Raw genomic sequence first — 26,647 nt, 5'->3', positions numbered from 1 at the left:
GAAGCAATATCGAGGACTAGTTTCAAAAGCAATTATGTTAAGCAAGTTACAAGGATGAACATAGGTCAAAAAAATTCTGGGTTTCTTCCATGAATTTCCAGGAAAAGCCACAAAACCTCAAAAAAATGCAGTTTTTGGCCCATATCTCGGCAACCAGACCACTTAGTGACTTGAAACATGTACCAATCGATTCCTGCCATAATTTAGAACAATATTGCCGAAGAAAGTTTTCAAAAATATCCTTTCGTTCAATCGCAAAATTTTTTTTGAATTAATTAAAATTTGGACAGAATTAGTAGGCATTTTTATCCAACCACACCACACGCGTCATCACGTTCAATGGCTGCGAAATCACGTTCGGTAGCTAGGCGCGCAATGGTTTTTAGTCATGTAACTCTGTTGTAAATAAAACATGTAAAATACTGAAAAAAAAATTAATAAAAAACGTTTTAATAACTAACCAATGGTTTTACTAACCCTGCTCTTGATTTACGCTACGATAACAACAAGGAAATTGCGCTAAAATTGTCACTAGACTTTTTAATTACCTTGTTTTTGTATTTGGACTGATAGGCCTATAAAATTAAATTAGGTTTATCAGACAAAATCACAAAAAAATAAAGCAAATTTGTATGAGTGCGCTCAACATTCGCTCGGTCAGAGTTCATGCTATAGGCCATATATTATAGACTTAGACTCCTGCTCGCCAAAACATTTGCCAGGAATGATATCGGGTATTTAAAGCAAGATCTCAATATATCATTTAGAATTACAAGAAAATAATCACAAGAACAGAAAATATATATTATGCATCTTAAAAGAATTATTTTTGAACTAAATCTGAACAATTTTATTGGCTGGTAGAATAGCGGCCAAGGCTTTAGGTATAAGGACCCGGGTCAAAATAGTGGCCGTAGCTATTGGGACCTGGGTCCGAATAAATGCATCCATATTTAATATTTACACATAACACTACAATTACCTTTGTGACTTTTTCTATTGTACTATTACTATAAATTATTTGGAATTTTACTTGATTAGGCTTACTGATTGTCAAGTTGTAGATCTTTAAGAAACTGGAATAGTTTTACGGCTTAAAATCAGTATATTTTGGTCTAGCACTATAGTCTATTTATTAATTAATAAGTTAAAATATTTACTTGGTGGAAAGTCTTATTTTACAGCATACCCAAAAAGATTTAAAGTTAATTATTTTTAGGTCATATTTAAAATGATAAATAAAAGGATGCATTTACAATTGACTAGGCTCAACAAAACAACTTTTTAAAACTATTTACAAAAAAATGTAACATAATACATTAGTAATTATGATAGTATATTATTTTTAAAATGTGACATATTTATCCATTTTTAGAATAAATTTTTGTTCATCTTCTTGTTTTCAAGGCACTATCAATCAACATTTCAGTTTATTTTTTTTTGTCTTGTCTTTATATTTTAGGTGGGTATTTAAATGAATTGGAGGGGTTTGTGTAACAATATATATTAGATTATATAAAATCCTATTTTAAAAAATTACAAGCAGGTGACGGAAAGGATTTGAACAAAGGTTATGTTGAAGACCCACTTATAAAACTAATGAAAAGGATTACCCGTGTGGGTTTTGAAAGAGATCGTCGAATAACTTCAGCCCGTCAGTTGAAAGATTACCTACATGGACCGGAAGTTAAGACCACCAAGGTATTTTACCATACACTGTTCATTTATCTTCTCAGCATTAAATGTTTTGCCTTGATACACAATCCTTAAATTTAACTGACTTAGATTATTGAGTGTTGTTTTTACAAGTTTTTATTTTCTTTTTAGACAACAAAACAGATTTATGATGCAATTCACTGCTTACAGAATGTTCTATTTGAAAGGTAAATTTTAATAATAGATAACTGTCCCCACTTTCTTTTTGTAGTTTTTATTTTCAATAATATGTAAGCTGTGTGTCTGCATGGTCAGGTTCAACAATGAAGAACACGAATACTAACCAGAAGGAGTCTTGAGTTATGCACACAGGCTTTAAGTGACTTAATTCAATCCCACTCTGGTGGGTACCTGACAAGTACTCAAGTATGGAAAAGTTAAGGTGGCTAACCATACTAATTTTAATATGCTGAAGTCAGAGAAAAAGATAAACTCTACTTCACCTGCCACACAGACTCTCTGGTGTTAAAAGGTGTTATACATTTTTTATTTTGTGTAATTTTGTTCTATATTATTAAAAATATATCTTTTAAAAAAATTGAAATTAGAAGTGGAAAAGAGCTTAAGCAGGAAGTTGCAATTTGCATAGGCATGTTAGGGAGCTTTCTGGGACAAGAAATTCCAAGGTAATTTTATTTTTTTTGTTTTTCTTTTTAATGAAAGAAAAAATAATTTTTCAGAATAATTACAGAGTTGTACTATTAAATGATCGACAAATTGTGTGGTTAACTAGTGTGAATTAGCTTATAATGAATTTGTATTTTTTTTTACTAAGTTTTATTCTGGTAGATCATAGTTTTACATTTAAATGTGTACTGTATAGATTCTTTGAGTGGGTGTTCTCCAATGTCAACTCGTCTGAAACAGATGTTAAAGTCTATGTGTCATTAGCACTCTTAGAGGTAGGTGTGGATTGCATCTTAATGCATATTATTTTTGCATTTCACAATGTTACTATCTTGTCCTTCACTTTGATTTTTTTTTAATCAAATAAAAATGACAGTCAATTGACCAATATAACTATTTGTATATCTTAGATGCTGAAGCAAGATGAATCACAGCAAAGAGCCAGAGACTTTATGACGGTGCGTATTTTAGTTAACGGAGAAAATGTTTTGGGTTGTCATTGCGAGAAATACTTTCTTTTCTGAATTGTGTTAATGGCAACATGAAAATTTTAATAAGAGTTACTTAACCATTTACTGGCCTGGGCATCAAAACTATTTTACTTCCCCTACGACCAGGCAAAAAGACGACACATTTTTCAACTACGACACTTTTTAGAAAATTAAAATAAAAAAACTTGCGTTAAATAAAATAAAATAGAAAGCAATATACATTACACTGGTCCAAGTTTATTATGCATGAGCTTAAATAGCTTAATAATTTACTAATAATTGATAAAAATAAGAATAATCCCAGAAAAACGTAAACAAAATACTACTTCTAAGTTTATTTCCAAAAACTTTTTTTATTTTAAATGCTAAAAAAAAAAATGTAATATAGTTGCTGGAGCTACTTTCTTTTTCAATAGTTACATTATTAAAAAAAGCCGATTCAAACTATACATGATAGGCGACCGCAGGTGCACCGGACTGTACCACTCAAATTTTTTTTTGGACGACCACAGGCACATAGGCCTGTAAAGGGTTAACAGTTTGATTATCTGCTGAAGGACATTTTATGGCAACATAAAAATGTTCATGGGAGTTGAGGGTGGACATGGTAAAGAGTTTATTTATGTTCTGAAGGGTGTTATGGGCAACATTCAGCACATGCTGGAATCAGCAACAGTTCCAAGTCTTCTGATGGTGGTAATGGACATCATCATTGTCATAGCTAGAGTATATCCCCATGTTTTCAGCTCTTGCTTCAGGGTAATTATTTATTTTTTAATTAAACTAGAACATAAAAGTATATTAGTTATGTACAATTATTTTATAAACAGTATAAAACTTTGTCACTAAGAATTTTATTTTCTAATTCTCTGTATATTATGACAATCATTTTAAATTGACTCTATGATTACTGCAAATGAAACAATTAATGTTTTTGAAGAAAATTTAACGAAATTGTTTTATTTTTCACCCATAATGAGAGTGTTTATTTTAATTTTTACTTTTTTTTTCTCTAGGAGGTATCAGACATAGTTATTGGCTGGCTAATAGATCCAACCCAGAATATTCATCTAATTGACCACATGGCAGCAGCTCTAGTGCAGTTACAGCCATTCTGGAAATCAGACATTGAGTTTTCAGTCATGCTGCTTGGTCAGTTTACTGAAGACTTGGAAATCATGTTAGGACAGGTATTAGGCACTAGGTTTTTGGTATAATTTTTCAAAACCACTAACTAGTAATTATGTAGGCTACTGGTTGCTTGTTGCTAATTTAATGTCTCTGTTTGACCAGGATTTGAACCAAGCAATAGAGGGATCATCTGACTCTTCTGTTAAGACAGTGGCAGAGAAGATCACAGCTCTGTTGCGAGTGTTCTATACTGTGGTGCTTAGTCTAGGGGACTCCATCAGCACTCTTAGAGGTGGACAAATCACTGTGGGCTTTTTAGTTCAGGTACATTTATCGATTTATTATACAGGCAGGCTTTATGTATCCATGATCTGTTAAGTCACTAAAATTAAATTCTCAACAAGTCTTTACTTTTAAGTCAATATATTTAGTTTTAATATATATTAAATTTGAAGAATAGCATTTCTAAAAATGTTATTTATTGTCAGTTGTTCATTCTTGTTCTTTGACATCTTTTATAGCTCCTGAACAAGCTTTTAAGTGGACTTGGTCCTGCTGTAAAATTGGGAATTTCAGAAAACATCACCATTATAAGTAAGACACTAAATATAATTTTAAAGTTTAAGGCATATTAATAATTCTAAATTTTATTTAACAAATGTATTTTTTATAGTTCGAAAAGCCCATGTTAAATTTTTCTTCTCAAGGCAATGACAGTGCAAGACTGCTGCTGCATCAGTTGTCTGCAGAATATGCAATGACATGCGGAGAGATCATTTTACCATACATCATCTCACAGACTACATCTCCCTGTGTCGCTTCAAATTCTGTAGCTGTATCAATGCTGCGCTTGTTGAAAAAGGTACTTTGTTGTATTTTTAAAAGTACTAGTTTGGTTGATCTTCCCAAAAATTAAAAAAAAACATCATTCATGATTTTATTTGGAAAACATTTATGATTTTTGTAGATTGTAGAGATATTCAGCACACAGCTCCCAGTGTCCTTTTTAATGGATTTACTTGGACCCAATTCTGTACTGCCAGCATATCGGTTTTCTCAGTGTCCACAGGTATGGTGTAACATTTTAAAAAAAAATCTTTTTAATTTTTTTAAAAAAATCTAAAATGTTTGCCTAAGAATTAACCACCTACAGGTTGGTACTTTTTGAAAATATTTTAGGTTCTGAGTGAACTGATGTCTGTCTACCATTGTCTGCTGGCACTAAAAAGTGTTCCTTTACTGGAAGAGGCATACAGGTACAGTAGTAATTATTTTGAAGCCATATTAGAGGATAAACAGTTGAGTAAAAAAAAAGTATTAGTTTCGGAAAAAAAATTTCCAAGTCAGGTTTTAATTAAAACCGATGAAAATAACATAAGGGACTGTTCTGTAGTAATAGTTTTTGAACATTTATCCAGATTGGTCTTAAGTGACACTGAGGTGAGCTACAACATCTTGCTGACAGCCAGCCAGCAGAAACCTCTGCAGTTGGTCAATGGTGAAAACCTGTTCAAAAACACCAGCTACAGCCAAAGACATGCACAGCAGGCCATCATGTTCAACATAGGAGCTTTAACTGAAATTGCCAATACTAAGAGTAACCTGATAGGGGTAGGTTGTAGCATGGTTTATAGTATAACAAATTTGGTATGGAAAAGTGGGGATGGAATAGTTTGATGTGGCCAATGTTAAGAGTAACCTCTTGAAGGGGGGCAGGAGGGGGGGGGGGGTGGTAGTAACCAACATATCCACTCACAGCAAACCAGAAGATCCTAAATTGCCATATCCAGTATATCCATCCTCCTTACTATCTAAGACAAGTTCCTACCTTGGTCAGCTGCTCCAAAATTTTGTCTAAATGTAATTAAAGTAAATGAAATTGTTTTTCAGATGTGGGCACTTTCCCCTAGTATTTTCACCCTAATGTCCTGCAATCTTCTGTTGACTGACCCATGGCTAAACAAGCACCAGGCTCAAGTTGTGTACACAGTTCTTCATGCCTTCTATTCTCATTGTAACAGGTAAATCATAATCTCTTACCTTAATATTAACCCTTCGAATCCATGGTACCGCTTTATATGTCCGAGTCTTAAATCTCCATGCACTGATATACAGATGAAGCGGTATTAGACACCTTACCCCAGATGGGCAGTTGGTACATAAAGTTACGATATTAAAAATGAATCTTGTTATATTCGTAGTTTTAATTTTTTTATTGAGATTCTGTTGTGTATACAGTTAGCTCAGTGGCATGGGTTTTTTTTAGGTTCAGTAGCTAAGGGTTCAAAGAGTTACAGAAGTTTTGACAAAACTGGGAAATTGTCTGAAATTTTAAAATAAGATTTCCCGACTGGTAAAAAATTCAGAGAATCCTGATTAAAATATAAAGAAATATAAAGAAAGTTTAAATTTTTTTTCTTAATACTATAAAAATCTTGAGGAGACAATACAAAATTGTGTGTCGTGTCAACAGGCATGCCAACTTCATGTCCAGCAGTCAACTGTTGTCACCCCCCAGCCCCATGGACATTCCTAGGTTGGCAACAAACCAAAACTTTTCAGAAATTCTTCGGATCATTGTAACACTGCTTGATAGTGACAGCACCTCTTTTGACTGCAGGCAAGTACACTGTCATGTTTATTCCCTACAGTTAAAATTGACTTCCTCAGTGTTAGAAACTTGTTGACCCACTTATCTTTTTTTTTTTCAAACAGGTGCCTGTTGATGAAGTGGAGTTCAGATATCATCGCAGCCTTGTCATCCTCTCCTCACATTTTCTCTGCCCCAGCACTCAGTGGATTTGTCAATAGTATTACAATGCAAGGTAATTTAGCGTTTGTACTATTGTCTGAACTCACCATCTCAGACAAGCCAACAAAAATGTGTTTCTATTTTCATATTTTCTGTGGCATCAAAGACTTTAAAACTAGTGCTAGAATCTGGCATTAGTTGATTACTAAAAAATTTTTTATCAAAAAGAAAATATTGGTACTAGACAATATAGTACAAATACATCTTTAAAAAAAAATGCTAATGCTAAATTCTAACACTTTGTCAAAAAGTCAGATTTTGCTATTTCACCTTATAATAGTTATCTACTGCCTGTTATTATTCTGTCCCAATTAGGTTACCACAGAGAGCAACAAATTTTACAGTGCTCTGCACAGTGCCTTAAATCAATATACAAAGTAACAACTGCTCTCTCAGACAATGTTACCAAAAAGTAAGCCTTTTAATTTTAACTTGTTTGGTAGCTATTTATTGTTTTGTGTGCTGTTGTAAAAGTGTATTTGTTTTACTATAAAAATAATGTTTAAAAAAAATATTTTCCACTTGATCCTCAGGTGCATGGAGCTTTGTGTGTACAGGCTGAGTGACACAAGAAAGAATGTCCGCGAGTCTTTCCTCTCACTTGTGAAGATTTTACCACTTGATAAAATTATAAAGTAAATTTTTTTTTCTTAAATCTTGATTAAAACATTTAAAGTTTTCAGAAATGAAAGGAACATGATGTATATACAACTATTATTGTTGATAAAAACCCAGTTTAATAGATTTAAAAAAAGAGAGGTTTCAAAGATTATAACGATCACAATAATTTGTATTTAAGATAAGGAGTATAACATGCCAAATAAATATTTTTTTGAAAAACAGCATCATTAAAGATTGTAACATTTTTACTTAAGTAGAAAATCTTGAGTAATATCTGCCACAATTGTATTACAGCATGGACCTGTTTGAAGGAGAGGAAGAATGGATGTCCAGTGAAAGAAGGAACAAAGAAGTTGGTCTCTCAGCCTCCTGGCATGTACGGAGGGCACACATGGCACATTCACCTACAGGCAACTTCCATTCCCACAACTTCAGACATGTGATGGCTTATATACTTAATGGAACCCAGCCCAGGTAGGTACACTTTTATTGGGGTAGAATAATGTTTTTAACATACATTAATGTAAGCATTATAAGTAATATTTTAAAAAGAAAATAAGATAACAATAGCATTAAAAACTATGTTGAAAACTGTGGCTATGTAATTCTAATTTTAAAAGGTTAGGATAGATACTATACTAACCCATTTCTAAAGATGTGTGTTTATTTTGCAGCCAAAATGGCAGCTACCACTGGCTTGAGGCTATGTTTCATGTCAAGCAGAGAAATGGAAAGGTCAAAGGTCCCAGTGACATGTCAGTCTGTCTTACTGACATTGTAAGTAGCCGATTCAAATTAACCTTAGAATTCCCATTTTAGTTGCTAAACAGGATTGTTAATTAATTTTAAAATATAGTCTCCCCATTTATCATATGATTAAGTTATTACTTCGTTTTATGTCTCAAACAGATTGACAGCAATGAATCATTATTGTGGTTTTGGGCCACTTGGGAATGTGCTCAATTTGCTATTCTGTCACGCTTGCGCACACCCCTTGGCAAAGCCCCAGAAACTTTTATGGCAATTGAAGGTGTTATCAAAGCATTTGCAGCAGAGTCTCAAAACTTCAGTAACTTGGATGATTCATTAGAAAGAAGAGAAAACATCAGAGGTAAAATTTAAATTTTACAAATCAAAAACATTTTTATTTAAACACATTTTTCTTGATATAGGAAATGTAAATTAAATCACATATTAAAGTTCATATTTGGTTGTTTTCAGGAGAGAAATTAGGTGAATATGTCTGCCTACATCGTGTGCACCTGTTGATGAACTTCATGGAACACCTGGATAAATTACTGTACAATGCCTATGAAGGCTGCTCTGTTGCCATGCCTGCAGTTCACAAGGTGAGATGCTTTTTCTAATAATCAACTTTACAAGTTGGCTATTGGAAGGTAATATAATTTTTCATTTCTAATTAAGTGATAATTTAATAGCTTAAATTGAATTACATTTTATCCAGGTTGTCAAAACCTTTTTCCGTACCAACCGTAACACTTGCCAAGAGTGGTTGTCTAGGATTCGCATGGCGCTGCTTACCATTGCTACACACTGTGGTATGTGGGCTATGGCAGTGCGTCAGGCCTTTGAGCTGCTCAGAGATCTGGAGGAGTTTGGATCCACCCAGGTTTGTTGTTTATAAAATTCAAATTACTTCCTTGGTAGACCTCAGTAATTTCTTTTTGATTCACAAAACCACGCAGTGAAAAACTTGTGGTTCTTATTACAAAATCATATTCATGTACTTATTTTTTGTGTGTTTCTAGAGCCCAGCCTTTGAACAAGCCCTTGTTTACCTTGTGCAAGCCTTATGTGAACTGAATGCCCCAGAGAGTATAGTTGGGTTGTATCAGCTGTTTAAAGATACCACAGGGAGATCCATGACATGGATACTTGCTGCTGCAGAAAAGGCAAATAAAAGGTAGACAGCTTGTGATATCTCAATTATACATATATTTACTGATAGCTGGTTTAGGTTTTTTTTTGGTTTAGATTACATTCTTGGTTGATATTAATTACAAATCTTGCAAATAATATTAAACTCTCTAAACAATATTCTCTAAATTACCCTACCTTAAAATTAGGATAAAAATTTAAGAAACTTTAAATTCCAAGTGCTTTGTGTGCAATGCATGATTGATTTTTGTTGATGAACAGGTATGAGAAAGCAGCCACTGAGTTTCAAACTTCTCTGACCACACTGGTGAGTGGTGAGAGCAGTGAAGTCTCTGATGACCTTGACCCTTTGAGCTCCCCTCAAGGTAGTCCTAGGCGCAAGGACAACTCTAAAACAGGAGGAAAAACTGCTCCTGCTTACCTACCCACTACAGTCAATTTTCTAGCCAATCAGGTAAGAAGTGTTTTTGTTAAATTTAAAGTGAAATACTTGTATTATGATTTTATTAAAGATCAGTAAGATTCTGTAGCTCATACTTTGGAAAGAAATTATTTTGTTACAGTTTTTAACACTAACAAAGAAAATTAAGATAAGCTCAAGTTTCCTGTTTTTATTTAGACCCTTTATCCTTGCTTTGTAATAAAAGTGGTTTTACAAAATATCAATGCAATGTCCTTTTTTAGATCAGGTTTATAAGCCAATATGATGAGTATCACTTAGAGCCTTGATATACTAGGGTGATATTTACTTCCAAATTTGCTGATTTGCATTTCATTCTGTTGTTAATATTAAACAAAAAAAATACTAAGAATTGTGATTTATTTTTTTTATTGTATGTATTATTTTTTTATCATTGCCTAGGTAACTGACTGCTATGTTAAGTTGAATGATTGGGCTTCCATTATTGAGTGGCAACAAAAAATGTCCCAGCAACAGTGGCAGTTAGATGGGGGTTCTTCAAGCATCAAAAGCACAGTTGACATCAACTACATCAAGTGTGTACACAATTTCTTTTTTACTGTGGTTGGAGGATCATTTTTACATCAGATTTAAAAATGTATCATTTTTACATCAGATTTAATGTATCATTTTTACATCAGATTTAATGTATCATTGTTGTATCCTTTTAAAATGTATTCCCTATAAAAAGACAGGACATTTATTTATCAGCATTGCCTTGTATTCCTAGGGCCTTATCTGAGTTTGAACTGGGTAACTTGGAGAACATGAAGCAAAACTTAGAGCTGGTGCCAGGGATGAATGTCTCAGAGGCCAACAGTCAACGCTCGGAAGGTTGTGGTGGTCCATCTAGCTGGGACATCAGGAGAGAGGAGGACCAGCTGCACAGGATGTTTATTAAAGCATCAACTCAGCTGATGGAGCCAACAGATTCTCTTCATAGGTAACACTTTCAATTGTGTGGATATACTTGGTCTGTTATGGGTTTCTTTTGATGTAACTGACAAGAAATAAACTCCAATAAGCATGATTATTCAAAAAATTTTTTTAATTACATTGTAAACACTGTCAAATCGTTACAGAACAGATACAGTTAGGTGCATACAACAAGCTGAAAGATTAGGGGATGGACTGTTAAAGATCTGTGCTATGGATTGGCCACCTGCCCTCCTTCCTGATTGCCTTACTCAGCTGGCATCACTGGTTGCACTCAGAAAACAATTAGATGAACGGAACATCAAAGTTAGTGCTTGCTATGTTTTGTTAATAATTGAAACCTTCCCTTTTTGTCTTTAGTAGGGTAATATTGCAAGTTATTAAAAAGCACTAAAATATCTGACAAATTAATCTCGGTGTACAATAAAATAATGAGCAGTAAAATCCAACAGTGAAGCTAATGGTGTAGAGACAATGGTAAAATCCAACATCACTTTAGTGAAGCTTACGGTGTAGAGACAATGGTGATGACCAAACACTGTACACTATGGCCAAAGTTATGGTGAAAGGAAACACACCCACTTAGCCTGCATTAGTACTGTGTCTAAAGCATGATTTATCCCTGACAGACAAGCTTGGTGCCTTTGTCTAAAAACCTGGACCCTGGTGTGGAAGATGATCTGAGTGTGTACCACCAGCTGATGAGAACCATACACCTACAACAGAGGCTTTCTGCCCATGACAAGTATCATGGTGAGTGGCTCATACCTTCAATCTACTGGAGTTATACTTCATATATTTTCTTAAGAATCATTGTAGATTTGAACTTCGTTCATGTCAAATTTGAAAACAAATTTAAACAGAACATTTTTTGGATATTTTTCAGTTCATATAGAGTATTGCTTTAAATATTTCTATATTTTTATATTTGATGTTTTATCTGTTATTGTAAATGAATTTGTTTTTGTTTGATTAAAAGTTTAAGAGCTTATTATTGGTTTGGATCTGTTGTAGTTTTTTTTTTCAATCTTTCAAAGACGTTATTTTTAAATCTGTTGAACAGATCTCTCTGGACAACTGTCCAGCATCCATTTGGCTGCAGCTACCATAGCCAGAAAACAAGTGAATGTTGCTACTGCTGAAGACATCCTCCTTAGACAGGCCACCTCCATTCTGGGGACACATCCTGAAGATTTGATCACTGCCATGACAAGCATCAGGTCTATGGCCAAAGCTGGCTGCACCATGCAGAAAGAGATGCTCAAGATGCAGGTGAGGAATCGTCTAGATCAGGGGTCGGCAACCTTTTGAAGCGGAAGAGCCAAAAGTTACAATTTTCAAAATTTCCCTGGTTTTAAAGAGCCACGAACATTTTTTTTATTTCAAATATTTTATTTTTTTATTAAGATTATTAGTATTTGTTCAAGAAGCTGGAGAGCCGCATCTTGATATCAAAAGAGCCGCATGCGTCTCGCGAGCCGCAGGTTGCCGACCCCTGGTCTAGATTATTTCTGTAGGAGATTAATCTTTCTTAACCTGTGTGTACAGTCATTGTTGGGTTGAAATGACATTTTTGGGTAACTTTGACTTGCAGAGAGAAGGTGCCAAACTGCTGAGGACTATAGGCAAACAGAGAAGCTCACTAGATGTTCTAGCAGGAAGTGTTGTTGCATCCATTTGGTCAATAGATGACCCCTCCAACTGGAATCAGGATCAAGAATGTGCTCATCTCAATGCTAAATCTTTGCTGACTTTAGTCAAATGGCTGCAGGTAGGTTTTTTGCTTGTTTTATTACTGAGGACATTTTTTAAAAAAGCTCAACGCAAAATCAGATTGATGTATAGCCACATGTAAAATTTTATTATTTATCACTTACATTTAAAAAAAAATATTTGCTTATCCTTAACACTTTTTAATTAAAAAAAAGAACACTTTTTCAGGCAGATCCAAAGCTTTTGAGCTCTTTGACCAGTCAGATTCCCCAAGTTGGAGTAAACAATGACTCTAATCCCCCTTCTTCACTAGTGAAGCATTTAAATACTCTTTTGGAGCTAGAGACTTCTGCTGTAAAAAGAGGCAAAGCTAGTTTGGTTTCAACAGGTAAATCTGTGATTAAAATATTAAAACCTCTACCGAATGATCCTAAATGTACTGATATTACTTTTTTAAGCTTTTTTTTGTTAAATGCAGTTTTCTATACTCCATTACATATTGATTTTAAATGGTTTTTTAAAAAAGAATTTATTTTTAAACAGCCTTGTCTAAATGCAGAATGTGGTTATCTGACAATGGTGTCTATTATGTTGCTGTAGGTACATCAATTGGAGAGAGCACAGTTCTACCAGAAACTGAAGGCGTGATTGGCTCCTTGCTTCATCTGAGCAGCATTCAGAGCCCAATACTGGCCAAATCTTGGTTCACACTTGCCGGTTGGTGCTACAAGTGGGGAAGGAAAGCTGTAGATAATGCCAGGTACACTTTGAGGGCTTACTTTAGAATTTTTATTTTAAATATAAGGGTGTAAACATGTTGGGAATATGACTAATCTTTTTGTTGGATGTTTCAGCAATGGCTATGTCTTGCTAACAGAAGAAGAAGAAGCACAAGTGTTGAAGATTTTACCAAAGGTTAGGAAGAAATTACCAGAGTCAAATAATTTATTTTTAACTTTTTCTTTATTGAGAGATTAAGGTTTTTGTATTCTAGCATTTTTTAAAAATTCCTAGTTATGAGAGTTTTCGTTTTTGTGTATTTCCCTTCAGGTTTGTTTATTTTGTAAACTTTTTTCAGAGTACAAGCACAGAGGAAAAGGAGAAGGTTCTGGCAGTGTTGAGTCAGATACACAACATGGAGTCCAGTGAAGAAGATATCATTGATGAGGATCAGGTAAACACTCATATCTCTTATGCTAGAGTAAAAATGTTTTAAATCATTTCTTAATGGTATCTGGCATACTGGCTTAGAAAGACCCAATCTTTATAGTCAACATGGATGAAAACACAATTTTTGTCTGTATAATTAATTAGATATTTATATTTTAGTCAATTATGCATAAGCAGTAATTTCAATAAATTTAATCTTTTTATTTTTGCAACTATATAGTGATAACAAAAAACCAAATAGTTAAGCCTTTTTTTTAACTGTTTAATTATGAACTGTATGATGCCATTTCAGAGCATGTATGATGATGGAACAGAGACCACTAGAAAGCAGCTACTGGCCTGTTCAATGTCCCTGTCTGTAGCACCCGATTCATGTTTAGACAGATTGCTCTCAGTATGGAAGGGTGTGGTCAAGAGGGTGTACCACTATTACCAGCTGTCTGCCAAAGCCTATTTTACATACTTGCACGTCAATGGTTTGGTAAGTCATGCATTTTTATTGAAACCTGTGTTAGTATTTTAAAAAATTAACGAAATAGTTATTTGATTTGTTATTTTACTTATAATTGTAATTATAGCTGAATTTTGAAATGAGAATGAACTTATATTTTCATCAGAGTGATAAAATAGACGACAAAGGAGGTAACATAATCTCCACTTTACGCTTGCTACGTCTACTTGTAAAGCATGCCTCAGAGTTACGAGAAGTTTTAGAAACTGGATTATCACAGACCCCAACATCGCCATGGAAAGGTAATTAATTTTTAGTCTTTTTTTTTTTTAAGCTGTTCAAAATAATAACACCCTTTATCAACAAATAATTTTTTAAACGTTATGCTTAAAAACTGCAATGACATTACCAAACTAATCCTGCTGTTTATACCTACAGGAATCATCCCTCAACTGTTTTCACGTCTCAGTCATCCTGAAAGCTATGTAAGACAAAGCATCTCTGAACTTCTCTGTCGTATTGCCCAGGATGCACCTCACTTGATTGTATACCCTGCAGTTGTTGGAAGCTCCTCAAAGATACAAATCAAACTGCCTGTACAAAAAGGTATTTTTAAGCTCTATTGTTTTATACCCCATTACATTATTAAAAAAAATGAAAATATGTACAGAAGTTAATAAAATAAACAGTGGATGATGAACTTAATTTTTTTTGTGATCTAGGTTTTCTGAAGCCATTTTTGTCTCAAGACAATGGTCAGGATGAGAATGAACTGTTGCCTGAAGTAGAAGACACCTTGGTGGACGATGATTTTGTGGATGAGAGCTCCAGTCCTGAACTACAGGCTTGCTTGTCATCTATAGTGGAAACTTTGTCCAAACTTAATCCACAGTATGTATACAGCAGTACACTGTCATTTGCTTTTGATTACAGTACATAATAAAGAACATATCATCATATTTTCCCGCTTATGCCAAAGACACATGGGGCAGATGTAGTATGGTTTCAGTAACCCCAACATACAGAGGATAGTATTGTCAGTACTATGCCCTGTCGCCTTTGTTTCCCTTATGTGAGTCAGGACTTAGGGACGTCCTAATGACTTGAGCCTGTGAACCAAACTCTAGACTTTTTATCTAGCAATAGGGCTGGTAAGTAGGTCACCAAAGAGTTCTATGCAGGGCTGCCTACTTGTACGGTTTTGCCCGTAACTTTACGATTTTGACACCCAGGTTACGGAATTACGATTATGCTGCAAAATTACGGTTTTGATCTCAGTAGAGATCAAAATCGACTTTAGTGTAAAAAAAAATTTCTGGTGGTAACTTAACTTTATGTTTAATTTTAATTTAGCTAGTTATATTTCAGTGTGTTATCCGGTTCTAAGGTTCTCTGCCTCTTCCGTAACAATCCCCCCTTCCCCTTCCCGCTCGTTTCATGGCTGGCGGCAGTCGTGTTTATATTGTGAACTATTGACTCCGCGAATGGTCTGTGTTACGTCATGAGCCGGTGTTGTCCGGAGAGAAAAAAAAAGGGCGTGGCCTAAATCATTGAAAGTCTGGTCGCGCAGTCTGGCGAGACATATTTGCTGAGGCGGTATTACGGCTAAATGCCTAAATAGCGAGATATCCAGGCATTTTGTTTGAAATGTGCGAGAAGACAAGATTTTACTAAACAACGAGATCTAGGCTCACCTAGATCAATTACGGATCATATTTTTAAAATTGTTCTTTTCTTCTAGATATTACATTGATAAAATGTAGATTTAAAAAAAAATATTCAAGAAATATGCTAATTCTAAACATCGTCACCCGTTGGCCGCTTACGTTTTCTTGTTCGCGGGAGAAAAATCCTGACACACACAGTCGAGGGGTCACTGAGTTCACATTGGTTTAGATATCCGTAGTGTTGGCCTATATCATACGTCATACTACTCATTGCAAGAACAATTCCTATTTGAAATTTTCCATTGTCGCCTTACATTCTGAATTTAACGGCTTTTTTTTTTTTAAACTAATTATTAGTCCATAAAATAAAAAGTAGCACGAGTCACCGACTGTCATCATTACGCTGATGAGCTTTACGATGGTATAATATGGGTCTTATTTACATTGTATTTAAAAAATGTGTAAAAATACGGAAAGTTACGGAAAACCTATGCTCTTGTTACGGGGAAAAATTTTTTGGGGTAGGCAGCCCTGTCTTTGGCTCATGCAGGTTTTATTGAGCCGTAGAACTGGTTGGTGACCTACTTACCAGCCCAATTGTTTGATCTACCATTCGACCCTGCCATCCCAATTTTTATCTATACTAAATGAATTGTTTCTTTCTTTTTAAATTACATTACAATTTACCAAATTTTTATTGTAGCGTGTAAATTTCACTGTTATTTATATTTAAGGAATTTTTTTCATTTAATGTACAGTCCAACTGTACAATAATGATAGTTTAAATAGAATATGTGTCAGTGATAATTAACTTAAGAAAATCCCTGTTTATTTGTTATAGAATGATAGGTGAGGTGCAGCTGATGGTCCAGGAACTGCGTCGGATCACCCTGCTGTGGGAGGAACTCTGGCTGGGGACACTGAACCAGCATCAAGCTGATGTACACAGAAGACTTGCCCAGCTCAATGCCGAAATCAAAAGGGTGGAGGCTAACAAGTCTTTGTCTAAGGCCATGAAGATAACTGTCATCAAAGAAAAACACAAGACTATTATGAAACCAGTAAGCTCTTACTTACCAATGATAATTTATTGCCGCATCAGTTTTAGATGTTTGCTTTATCATACAAATCTTGATTTTTATGAGCCAATATATTAGTAATAATTGGTTTAAAGATACATGAATTTAAATTAATACTTTTTTATGTGAAAATATATAAAAATTGGAACACTTTATTTTTCGCATTTTTAAACGTCTTTCACATGTGTAACAAAATATCACTTGTTTACTCTTCTTTATATATAGAAATGTCAATACTTTCCTTATAAAGCCCATGTTAATGCAAGTTTAAAAAAAACCCTCAGTAGCAATGTTTAAAGTAAAAATTGCAGGAGTAAAAATATCTGTTATTAAATAGTGTAATTTAAAACTGTTATTTAGACTTTGTACACCTTGGAACACCTGAATGAGATAACCTCCCAGCCAGCACAAACACCACAGGAAAAAGCATTCCAGTTGGCTTATGGGAAGCAAATCAATGCTGCGCTACAGAGACTGCGTGAGCCACCAGATGCATCTAACCCCCAGGATAACTGGAGTCTGTTTAAATTAGTGAGTCTCACAAAACTTATCAGGGGTCGGCGTGGTTGTTAAAGCTCATGGTTGCTAAGCCAAAAAGTCCCAAGTTCGAACCCCTGGGCAGAAAATAGAGGCTTGATAGCTGGGGAAAGCAACCCATCTAGGAGATAAAACTCCAACATCAAACAAGTGCTGCTTTGTAGTTTGTTCTTGGATTGCAAATCAAAAAGAAAAGCAAGCTGAAATTAGAGTCAATGGCCTATAAGTAAATGGTGCATAACCAGTCGACATGTAATACTTCATTGTGTTGGAGGAAATCCCATTCAACATTACAATTAAGAATAAACTTAAAGAAGAGGACACAATTTATTAATCTCTTCAGTAGGGGCAGATCATTTCTTCTAAGAACAAACATTTTTAGATTAAGAACAACTTAGATAATTGTGTATATTCTTTAGATACACAACAGTCTTCAACTGAGGGCACAGAAAAGGAATAGTCTGCAGCTAAAAATGGATGAAATAAGTCCAAAGTTGTCAGCCTTAAAGAACTCAGTTATACCAATGCCAGGTTTAACTTCAGCTGGGCAGGTTAGTCATTGTCTCTGTTACAGCCTAGTTGGTTATAGTTTGATTACATTCAGCAGTTACCTTATAAAATGTTCTCTAACCACAGATCATAACCATTGAAGCTGTACAAAACACTGCCCAGATTTTACCCACCAAAACCAAACCCAAAAAACTTATCTTCATTGGCTCTGATGGCAAGAAGTAAGTAATTTTATAAATGTGTTATCTTATAAAACATGTTGATTGGTTAAGAAAACCATTCATTTAACGCTATCTTGATCTATTTTTAGGCACCCATACTTGTTTAAAGGCTTAGAAGATCTACATCTGGATGAGCGCATAATGCAGTTTTTATCCACAGTCAACAATATGTTTTCATACCATAAGAGGTATGGTATTTAAAAAGCCAGGTGTTATTTATTTTTTAATGTGGTCTAAAATGATAGAAAAAAATCTGACTAAAAATTTTGTTTTTTTGTGACAAACTGTTATAACCTGTATATTTCAGAAGTAATGAAAGCCGTCACCTGTATAGGGCCCGTCACTACTCTGTGACACCACTGGGTCCCAGGTCTGGCCTTATACAGTGGGTAGAGGGAGCCACTGCTCTGTTCAGTTTGTACAAGAAATGGCAGCAGCGAGAAGCCGTGGCACAGACCCTGAAATCTGTGAACAATGTCAGTTCTGTCCCACCTCCCATACCAAGCATCCCCAGACCAAGCGAGGTCTTCTTCAATAAACTCACACCTGCTCTCAAAGAAAAGGTACTATTTTAAGACAAGCTGGCAACATTTATGTAGGCATGAATGTAAGAGTAAGATTTTAAAATGTTATTTATGTCTGCCTTTATTTTTAAATGTTTAATTCATGTTTTTTTAAAACAATTATAGGGCATTGATTTTGTTGACAACAGGAAAGAATGGCCACTAAGTGTTCTGCGTAAAGTACTTGATGACCTCATGGATGAAACACCAGATGATTTATTAGCCAAGTGAGCTGTATTTCTTCTTTCATCTAATTATTTGAATGTTTTGTTGGGCCGGTGTTATTAAGTAGGAACCCGTTCCCCTTGATTGTCATTATAAGTTACGTGTGTTTCACTGAATGTTTTCTGTTTGTGTAGGGAAATCTGGTGCTGCAGCTCTGGGGCAGGGGAGTGGTGGCAGGTGACACAGTCATACGCCAGGTCTACAGCTGTCATGTCAATGATTGGCTACATCATTGGTCTGGGAGACAGGCATTTGGATAATGTTTTGGTGGATCTAGCCACAGGGGAGGTAGGCCTGCTCTAACAAAGAAATAGATCTTTACAAAAATATATTGAATGTTGGCAAGATGCCTTTAACAGGGTTTTAAATTTATTTTGTCATGTGTTAAATTTCAGGTGGTCCACATTGATTACAATGTCTGCTTTGAAAAAGGAAAAGGCTTGAGAGTCCCTGAGAAAGTACCTTTCAGAATGACAGCCAACATAGAAACTGCCCTGGGCCTCACTGGTGTTGAAGTAAGAACACATTTTATTTACAACACTACTACAGCCAATTTTTTAAAAAAAGATTGAATTTTCAATTTTAAAATTGTTTTCTATTAAATGATTTTTGTCGTTTTTGATTAGGGGACTTTCAGATTAGCCTCAGAACATGTAATGAAGACAATGCGCAAAGGGAGAGAATCCCTCCTGACTCTACTGGAAGCTTTTGTTTATGATCCTCTTGTTGACTGGACAACTGGGGGTGATGCCGGCTACACTGGAGCCTTCTATGGTGGGGAGCTGGCCCAGGGGGGTGGAGCTGCTGGTGACACCAGACAGAGCAAGCAGCAGATGGAGAGGGACATCACCACTAGCATGTTCTCCATCAGGTTGACGGAGATGGACTCAGCCTGGACAAAAAACAAGTCAGTTTTTATAGTTTGTTGCTCAGCTTATGCTGCTGTATTCACATGAAACATTTGTTACTTAGCCTCAACTTAAAAAAAATCTCTCCATTTGTTTTACTGTATCTAAGTTACTTACTCAAGTGCTGCATGTATAGTCAGATTTGAAAGAATACTTTATTTACACTAACTTAAATTCATATTTTCATTAAATGATATATTTTTTACAACCTGAACAATACACTATGGGATTTTTAAATGTATTTTTAAATTGTATCTTGTATGGTTAGAATGAAACTGAAGTTTTAAAAAATCACCAATTTATGGTTAAAGGTCTGACATGCTGTCAAGTTTGCCAGTTTTAGCAGCCAGTATTGTTGAGTGGATGAAAACTTCAGACAAGCTGGAGACTGCAGCCACAAGCCTGGAAGGGCTCCACACCATCCAACAGGTCCTGCTAGATGCCCAGAGTAATCCTCACCACTCTCTCACCACCTTGTCTGACAGGTTGGATTCCTTATTTAGATGCATATTTTTCATTTTTACTTCCTTTATAATTTAGTTGACATTTGGTTTTTAAAACATTTTTCAAGTGATACAAATTTAATTTCGAGTGAGGTTTTTTATTGTAGGGATTCTAAAATTGCTTGTTGTTTTAATATTTGTTGATTTAGTATAAAGTGATAAATTCTCTCTGGGAAGCAGATATTCAGATTATATGGTGCTGAAAGCTACTCAAGACCAGGTCATGTCCTCTGTTGTTGACAAAATCACTGAGCTGAGCAACTGGCACAAAGTACACATGGTATGTGTGTCTCATGTTACTTAAACATTTATTTTAACAAGTTTATTTAAGACATTTTTATTCTAAAATGGATGAACCATTTCATCTTTAAACTCAATACTTGCAACAATAAAAAATAACATTTTAAAAATGTCACAAAACAATGTTTCATTCTGTTTAGATGTCTCTGGATAAACTACAAAGCTCGTCTTTCCAAGCCATGTGCGCTGAGGTGTCCTCTCACTTAGATCTGGGCACCCCAAGCTTCAGTGCTGCTTCCTCGTTCTTACAGAATGCTGGCCAATCACAGATCATCACACAGGTATCTTTTCACTACATCATACACTAAAATCAGTCATTATTAATTTCCTAATTTTGCTTAATATCAAACTTAAAGTTGTTAAATGTTGTGAATAAAATATTTTGTTTTAAGAAACTGAAACATTTAGATTTTAAATGTAGAATATTTTGTATGTTGAGCTAAGCCTTATTAGTTTGATAAGCAACATTTAAATCATTTTTTTTTAGTGTGAACAACTAGAGAGTGAAATGTGCTCCATACTAGAGCAAAGACGCGCCCTGCTACACAATGTGGTGAAAATTCTCCACACCTACACTACTGTTGTATCACAGGTAATGCTCTCCACTCTTAGTGAAAGTTTTGTTAAACTCATCACCAAAAATAATTAATTTCTTATAGTTTGTTCTTAAAGAAATTGCCAACTACAGTTACATGTATATTTTATTCCCTTTGAAGTTTGGTATTGCCTTCTCTGAAGACAACAGAACATTTAAATTTCTGGGCTGGTTGCGAGAACTGCTGAGTGATTTCACCTCACACAAGTAAGTTTTTCCAGTAGAATATACATCCTTTGTTATGACTTTAAAAAAAAAAGCTCCTTACCTCTTAAAGCTGCCAGTGTCTAGTATAGCCAGTGACCAGTGTGATAATTTTGTCAGGTGTGATGATGTTATGGCCTTCCATGTTGAAATGTACAGCCCAAGTCCAACCTCACAAGTGAACAAAGCACAGAGCATATTTGCTATTGAAGCCAAGCTGCAGAACCTTCTGACAGACACCAATGCTAAGTTGATTAAAGTATGTGGAAAATATTTAATTTGTTGAAAGAATTATTAAAATTTGAAGTTATTATCTGTTTATAGCGTTGAAATTAACCAAACTCGTCTACTTTGAATTTGATATTATCTTCTGTAAAAAAAATATTTATATTTGCTAAACCATTTCTTTCTTGAATTAAGTTAAGAGATCGCAGAGCTCAAGAAAGTACTGACACCAACATACTGGGTGCTCAGGTTCAGGAAGCTGATGAAGCCATCAAGACCTTTGTTCGAGGTAAGCTTAAACATTCATACACGATATAGATTGGAATTAAAAATCTTAATTTTACCATCGCTATTAATTTTTTTCTGCTATTAAAACCTTTCTTAAACTTTTTAAAAATAATCAGAGAATGGCCTAGAAGGAGAGCGCAGTCTGATGTCAGTGATCGTCTCAGCTTTGTACACATTAAACAAAAGATACCTGCTAATGGAGGGGGCTGCTGCAGGTAGGTCTTGTTAGTTCTATGCCATACAGCTGTAGCTTGTATGTGGCTAGGTATGTGTGTCATTGTTTTTTAATGTTGCTTGAAGGTGCTGGAGACAGGCTGATGGACCTCACCTCAAGGGATGGGGATTGGTTTCTGGATGAGTTGTGTAGCATGAGCGGAAACGTCAACCAGTTTTTGGAAACTTTGAACGGTTACACTAAGGTGAAATTTTATTTCATGATATAGTTTTGTAACATTTTGTACTCTTGATAACTTATAAAACATGATAAAAGTATAGTTTTTAAAGAACTTTCAATTTCTCTATATTTATTAAAAATTTGTTTTCGTGTTTATAATGTTGAAATGTATACAAATTTCTTATTTCCTTAAGATCTGTGAGATGACAAATGTTAAAAACTTGCAGTACAGCTTGAGGACAACACACAATGTTTATGTTGCTCTGCAGGTAGGTTATCATTACTGTTAACATGTTTTAAATCTTGACTGTATTATAGTTGATGTATATCCAACAATTTATTTAGTTTTTCTAATGCTTGTGTTTTTCTCCCTACTCAGGATTTGAACATTGTCGTTGGTTTAGTTCAACAAAAAATTTTTGGTATCTCTAATGCTTGTGTTTTTCCTCCTCCCCAGGATTTGAACATAAATTTCCGCTCCATCATCTTGCCAGAGACCTTAAAATTGACCCAGGCTCAGGACGAGCACTTCATCAGCATCCTCTCCCAGCTGGATGCTCTAATCCACCAGAGTAACTCCTCTCTAGACGTGCTGGTCAAACAGCTGGAGCTCATGCATCGCAACGCCATCATGGGGCTGGAGGTAACTGTCACCATCTGGTATCACAGGCTGTTGCCTATACACATACATCTTATAATCACAGGCTGTTGCCTATACACATACATCTTATAATCACAGGCTGTTGCCTATACACAAACATCTTATAATCACAGGCTGTTGCCTATACACAAACATCTTATAATCACAGGCTGTTGCCTATACACAAACATCTTATAATCACAGGCTGTTGCCTATACACATACATCTTATAATCACAGGCTGTTGCCTATACACATACATCTTATAATCACAGGCTGTTGCCTATACACAAACATCTTATAATCACAGGCTGTTGCCTATACACAAACATCTTATAATCACAGGCTGTTGCCTATACACAAACATCTTATAATCACAGGCTGTTGCCTATACACAAACATCTTATAATCACAGGCTGTTGCCTATACACAAACATCTTATAATCACAGGCTGTTGCCTATACACAAACATCTTATAATCACAGGCTGTTGCCTATACACAAACATCTTATAATCACAGGCTGTTGCCTATACACAAACATCTTATAATCACAGGCTGTTGCCTATACACAAACATCTTATAATCACAGGCTGTTGCCTATACACAAACATCTTATAATCACAGGCTGTTGCCTATACACAAACATCTTATAATCACAGGCTGTTGCCTATACACAACCATCTTATAATCACAGGCTGTTGCCTATACACAAACATCTTATAATCACAGGCTGTTGCCTATACACAAACATCTTATAATCACAGGCTGTTGCCTATACACAACCATCTTATAATCACAGGCTGTTGCCTATACACAAACATCTTATAATCACAGGCTGTTGCCTATACACAAACATCTTATAATCACAGGCTGTTGCCTATACACAAACATCTTATAATCACACTAGTAGCAAAGCCTGTTGGACAACAGGCATAGAAGAAAAAGAAAGAAAAAGTTAAAATATGAAAAATCCTTTCCCTTTTCACTCCTCGTGGCTTGTGTGTTCTGTTTATTTTTGCTTGTTCCCCTTAGCTAATTCAGGTACAGACAAATGAAATAATTTGGTCATAGTAGAAGATTTCTCATAGTATCAAATGTAAATTTAACTCTGGGAAAGTTCATTTTCAAAACTTTAGTCAGCAATGTTGAAAAATATAACCAAAAGGTTTGTAAATCTCACATTAGAGCTCTATGTTAACCCTATACAGTTAAAAGTGGCTTGGATTTTGTTGGACAACTTTACAGCTCTCATACAATTGTACAATTACCTTTGACTTTTAGGATAACTTTACAGCTCTCATACAATTGTACAATTACCATTGACTTTTAGGATAACTTTACAGCTCTCATACAATTGTACAATTACCTTTGACTTTTAGGATAACTTTACAGCTCTCATACAATTGTACAATTACCATTGACTTTTAGGATAACTTTACAGCTCTCATACAATTGTACAATTACCATTGACTTTTAGGATAACTTTACAGCTCTCATACAATTGTACAATTACCTTTGACTTTTAGGATGAGAAACCTGAGGTGCTCATGGAAATAAAGCGCATCCAGCAGGATTTCATGGATCTGATACAAAATGGAAGCAGCCCAGCTTCTAAGCTAAGCTCTGACCAGCTGACCTCAGCTCAGATGCTGCTGATGGGCTTCAATGGGCTGTTCACCAGGCTAGAAAGTGACTTTGCTGAACTGTTGGACAGTATGGAGACCCTGGAGGTGACCTCAGTCTGGAAGAAGGTGGACACTGTCAGGGAGGCCAAATCTTTACAGGTACCTTCATTACTTTCTTTATGGAGATCACTACTTGTCACATTACCTCTTGGGTCAGGAAAAGTTTAATTTCCTATCATGTTTCTGCTTACTAGGTTTTCAGGGTTCAGATCCCAGAGAAAAATGCTCCTTTATTACCCAACTTTGTAGTTAATTTTTTTAACTCTATCAATTCTCATGCATTTTATTTATTATAGTGAATAACTGATCTATCTTGTAAGTTGTAACTTAACTAGTTACTACTGTCTACTATTATGAAGAACTTTGTAAGATGTAACTAGGACTTTTCCTAGGTAGATCAAGGGTCTTAGCTCTTAACATATATATTACATGATGAAGCCTTCAGCTTTTGTTATTCATATCGCCAAGAACATAGCAAGGCATAAATAATCAAATCAATGTTATATCAAAGCTGTTTTTTTTTATGTAAGCAGTATTTAAATGTAGCCTAGAGACTAGTTATATATGACTAGAAGCCTACTGTCATTAGAGTAATTTTTAATTTATTATTTTTGTAAGGTAGCATCCGCGTGTATGTTCCTCTTTTGGCTACAAATTCCTCTTTTTAGGCATGACTGTTCCTACTTTTGGCCGACAGGGGTAGGCATGTCTGCAATGATTGTTTTCAAAAAATCTTGTTTCAGTTGTCCAACTTCAGCTCCACCACAAGACCACTGCTTGCCCAGCTCTTCTTCCTAAAGAGACTCCAAGCTATGCAGGGTTTTTTCTTAATGACAACACAGTTTGCTGAGGCTCTACAAGGTTGTACTTTAGAATACTCATACAACTAGTAACAACTTTCTGTATCTTGTCTTAAATTTACATTAACTTATTTCATGAACTTTTTTTCTTTCTATTGCTGTAGGACATAGTGGTGGTGTTGTGTATGATGAGGAACAGATGTCTAAACCAATCAAAAGATACATTGCTGATTTTGTCAGAAAACAGGTAAGATTTTTGTATATTGCAGGATAAAAGTACCCTTATAAACATAATGGTCAATGTGGCAGGTGAAGTAGAGTTCACCTATTTTAGTGACCTCTGTATATATGTAGGGATAGTGTGATTAGCACTATGCCCAGCCACCCTTACTTTTCCTAAGTTATGTCAGGTACCCATCAGAGCTGGGTGGACTTCAGCCCAAAATCTGAACTCAAAGGTTAACAGTAACATGCTCTACACCCGACCACATTGTCCTTTTTTTGCAGCATCAGGTACCAGAATATTTACTTCCATCATGCAAAATATAGTTAACTCACTCTGATCTGATCAGTACCTGTTGGAACATGGGAGTAGTAAATAAATTCATCAGCAGTGTATAATTCTTTGCAAGTGCCCATGCTATAAAAACAAATAGAGGCTACTTGTATATTAGCTGAAATTTGTTGATCCATCATTAGGATTACCTTCAATTACTTTCTATATGTATGAAATAGATTTAACTACAATACAATATTTGTCTGAATAGTTCACTTTTTTTTAAACAAAATTTTAATCAGCTAGGCCTTTTATTCTTATCTTGATTTTATTAATCTTCAACACCTTTTTTAGAGTAAAAATGTGATTGCTTAAAAATATTTTACACTAATTTACAAAAATGTATTATAAAATTGTTTGATTTGACAGAGATATAAGTTGCCTGGGGAATCTACTTCCTATGGACATCTCCCGCTGTATTAATTTAAAATGGTGTGATTGTTATCTGTAGGTCCTTGGTTTTCCATCTCAAGTCTTGGGCTACATCATCTGTGTGTTCCTGGGTGGCCTGGGGGTTAATGTCACTGCTGAGATTGAGCTGAAAGACATTGGAGCTGAGCTGAAGATGCCTTTAGACTTGCTGTGTAAGAAGGGCATGGAGACCTGCCTCAACACTGGGCAGTTCCAGCACAGGCACCTCACACAGGTCACTGCCTTGACCAGCAACCTTGACACTGCCTGGAGGAAACTAGACCTGGCCAAGTAAAAGATTTCATTAGT

The 26,647-nt window shown here is 35.2% G+C and overlaps 1 protein-coding gene across 1 annotated transcript in view; it reads left to right on the top strand.

Annotated features, from left to right (window-relative positions):
* Positions 1-26,647, top strand: part of LOC131933147 (serine/threonine-protein kinase SMG1) — a 35,186-nt gene that overhangs the window by 1,910 nt on the left and 6,629 nt on the right. Inside the window, exons 2-65 of the mRNA XM_059289948.1 lie at positions 1,544-1,701; positions 1,828-1,883; positions 2,265-2,342; positions 2,540-2,618; positions 2,754-2,801; positions 3,468-3,593; positions 3,851-4,024; positions 4,128-4,289; positions 4,487-4,559; positions 4,673-4,827; positions 4,933-5,034; positions 5,145-5,221; positions 5,384-5,576; positions 5,856-5,986; positions 6,439-6,585; positions 6,681-6,790; positions 7,093-7,189; positions 7,311-7,412; positions 7,693-7,872; positions 8,073-8,175; positions 8,308-8,509; positions 8,620-8,747; positions 8,864-9,028; positions 9,168-9,322; positions 9,559-9,751; positions 10,160-10,293; positions 10,488-10,700; positions 10,840-10,999; positions 11,323-11,446; positions 11,757-11,965; positions 12,288-12,464; positions 12,635-12,794; positions 13,007-13,166; positions 13,261-13,321; positions 13,485-13,580; positions 13,869-14,057; positions 14,194-14,329; positions 14,466-14,633; positions 14,750-14,918; positions 16,536-16,755; positions 17,134-17,304; positions 17,730-17,861; positions 17,947-18,041; positions 18,131-18,229; positions 18,349-18,604; positions 18,731-18,831; positions 18,964-19,117; positions 19,225-19,344; positions 19,456-19,736; positions 20,049-20,222; positions 20,421-20,520; positions 20,681-20,821; positions 21,028-21,132; positions 21,257-21,342; positions 21,460-21,598; positions 21,760-21,853; positions 21,969-22,067; positions 22,153-22,271; positions 22,441-22,515; positions 22,704-22,889; positions 24,413-24,670; positions 25,315-25,432; positions 25,536-25,618; positions 26,379-26,629. Coding sequence (XP_059145931.1) covers positions 1,544-1,701; positions 1,828-1,883; positions 2,265-2,342; positions 2,540-2,618; positions 2,754-2,801; positions 3,468-3,593; positions 3,851-4,024; positions 4,128-4,289; positions 4,487-4,559; positions 4,673-4,827; positions 4,933-5,034; positions 5,145-5,221; positions 5,384-5,576; positions 5,856-5,986; positions 6,439-6,585; positions 6,681-6,790; positions 7,093-7,189; positions 7,311-7,412; positions 7,693-7,872; positions 8,073-8,175; positions 8,308-8,509; positions 8,620-8,747; positions 8,864-9,028; positions 9,168-9,322; positions 9,559-9,751; positions 10,160-10,293; positions 10,488-10,700; positions 10,840-10,999; positions 11,323-11,446; positions 11,757-11,965; positions 12,288-12,464; positions 12,635-12,794; positions 13,007-13,166; positions 13,261-13,321; positions 13,485-13,580; positions 13,869-14,057; positions 14,194-14,329; positions 14,466-14,633; positions 14,750-14,918; positions 16,536-16,755; positions 17,134-17,304; positions 17,730-17,861; positions 17,947-18,041; positions 18,131-18,229; positions 18,349-18,604; positions 18,731-18,831; positions 18,964-19,117; positions 19,225-19,344; positions 19,456-19,736; positions 20,049-20,222; positions 20,421-20,520; positions 20,681-20,821; positions 21,028-21,132; positions 21,257-21,342; positions 21,460-21,598; positions 21,760-21,853; positions 21,969-22,067; positions 22,153-22,271; positions 22,441-22,515; positions 22,704-22,889; positions 24,413-24,670; positions 25,315-25,432; positions 25,536-25,618; positions 26,379-26,629 — 9,007 coding nt within the window. The remainder of the gene's footprint in view (positions 1-1,543; positions 1,702-1,827; positions 1,884-2,264; positions 2,343-2,539; positions 2,619-2,753; positions 2,802-3,467; positions 3,594-3,850; positions 4,025-4,127; positions 4,290-4,486; positions 4,560-4,672; positions 4,828-4,932; positions 5,035-5,144; positions 5,222-5,383; positions 5,577-5,855; positions 5,987-6,438; positions 6,586-6,680; positions 6,791-7,092; positions 7,190-7,310; positions 7,413-7,692; positions 7,873-8,072; positions 8,176-8,307; positions 8,510-8,619; positions 8,748-8,863; positions 9,029-9,167; positions 9,323-9,558; positions 9,752-10,159; positions 10,294-10,487; positions 10,701-10,839; positions 11,000-11,322; positions 11,447-11,756; positions 11,966-12,287; positions 12,465-12,634; positions 12,795-13,006; positions 13,167-13,260; positions 13,322-13,484; positions 13,581-13,868; positions 14,058-14,193; positions 14,330-14,465; positions 14,634-14,749; positions 14,919-16,535; positions 16,756-17,133; positions 17,305-17,729; positions 17,862-17,946; positions 18,042-18,130; positions 18,230-18,348; positions 18,605-18,730; positions 18,832-18,963; positions 19,118-19,224; positions 19,345-19,455; positions 19,737-20,048; positions 20,223-20,420; positions 20,521-20,680; positions 20,822-21,027; positions 21,133-21,256; positions 21,343-21,459; positions 21,599-21,759; positions 21,854-21,968; positions 22,068-22,152; positions 22,272-22,440; positions 22,516-22,703; positions 22,890-24,412; positions 24,671-25,314; positions 25,433-25,535; positions 25,619-26,378; positions 26,630-26,647) is intronic.

The sequence above is a fragment of the Physella acuta genome, unplaced genomic scaffold, assembly GCF_028476545.2.
Source record: "Physella acuta isolate Inbredline_101_S28 unplaced genomic scaffold, ASM2847654v3 ptg002378l, whole genome shotgun sequence".
Taxonomy (NCBI): Eukaryota; Metazoa; Mollusca; class Gastropoda; family Physidae; genus Physella; species Physella acuta.
The sequence above is the reverse complement of the archived record's forward strand: the minus strand, read 5'-3'. Positions and strand labels throughout refer to the sequence as shown.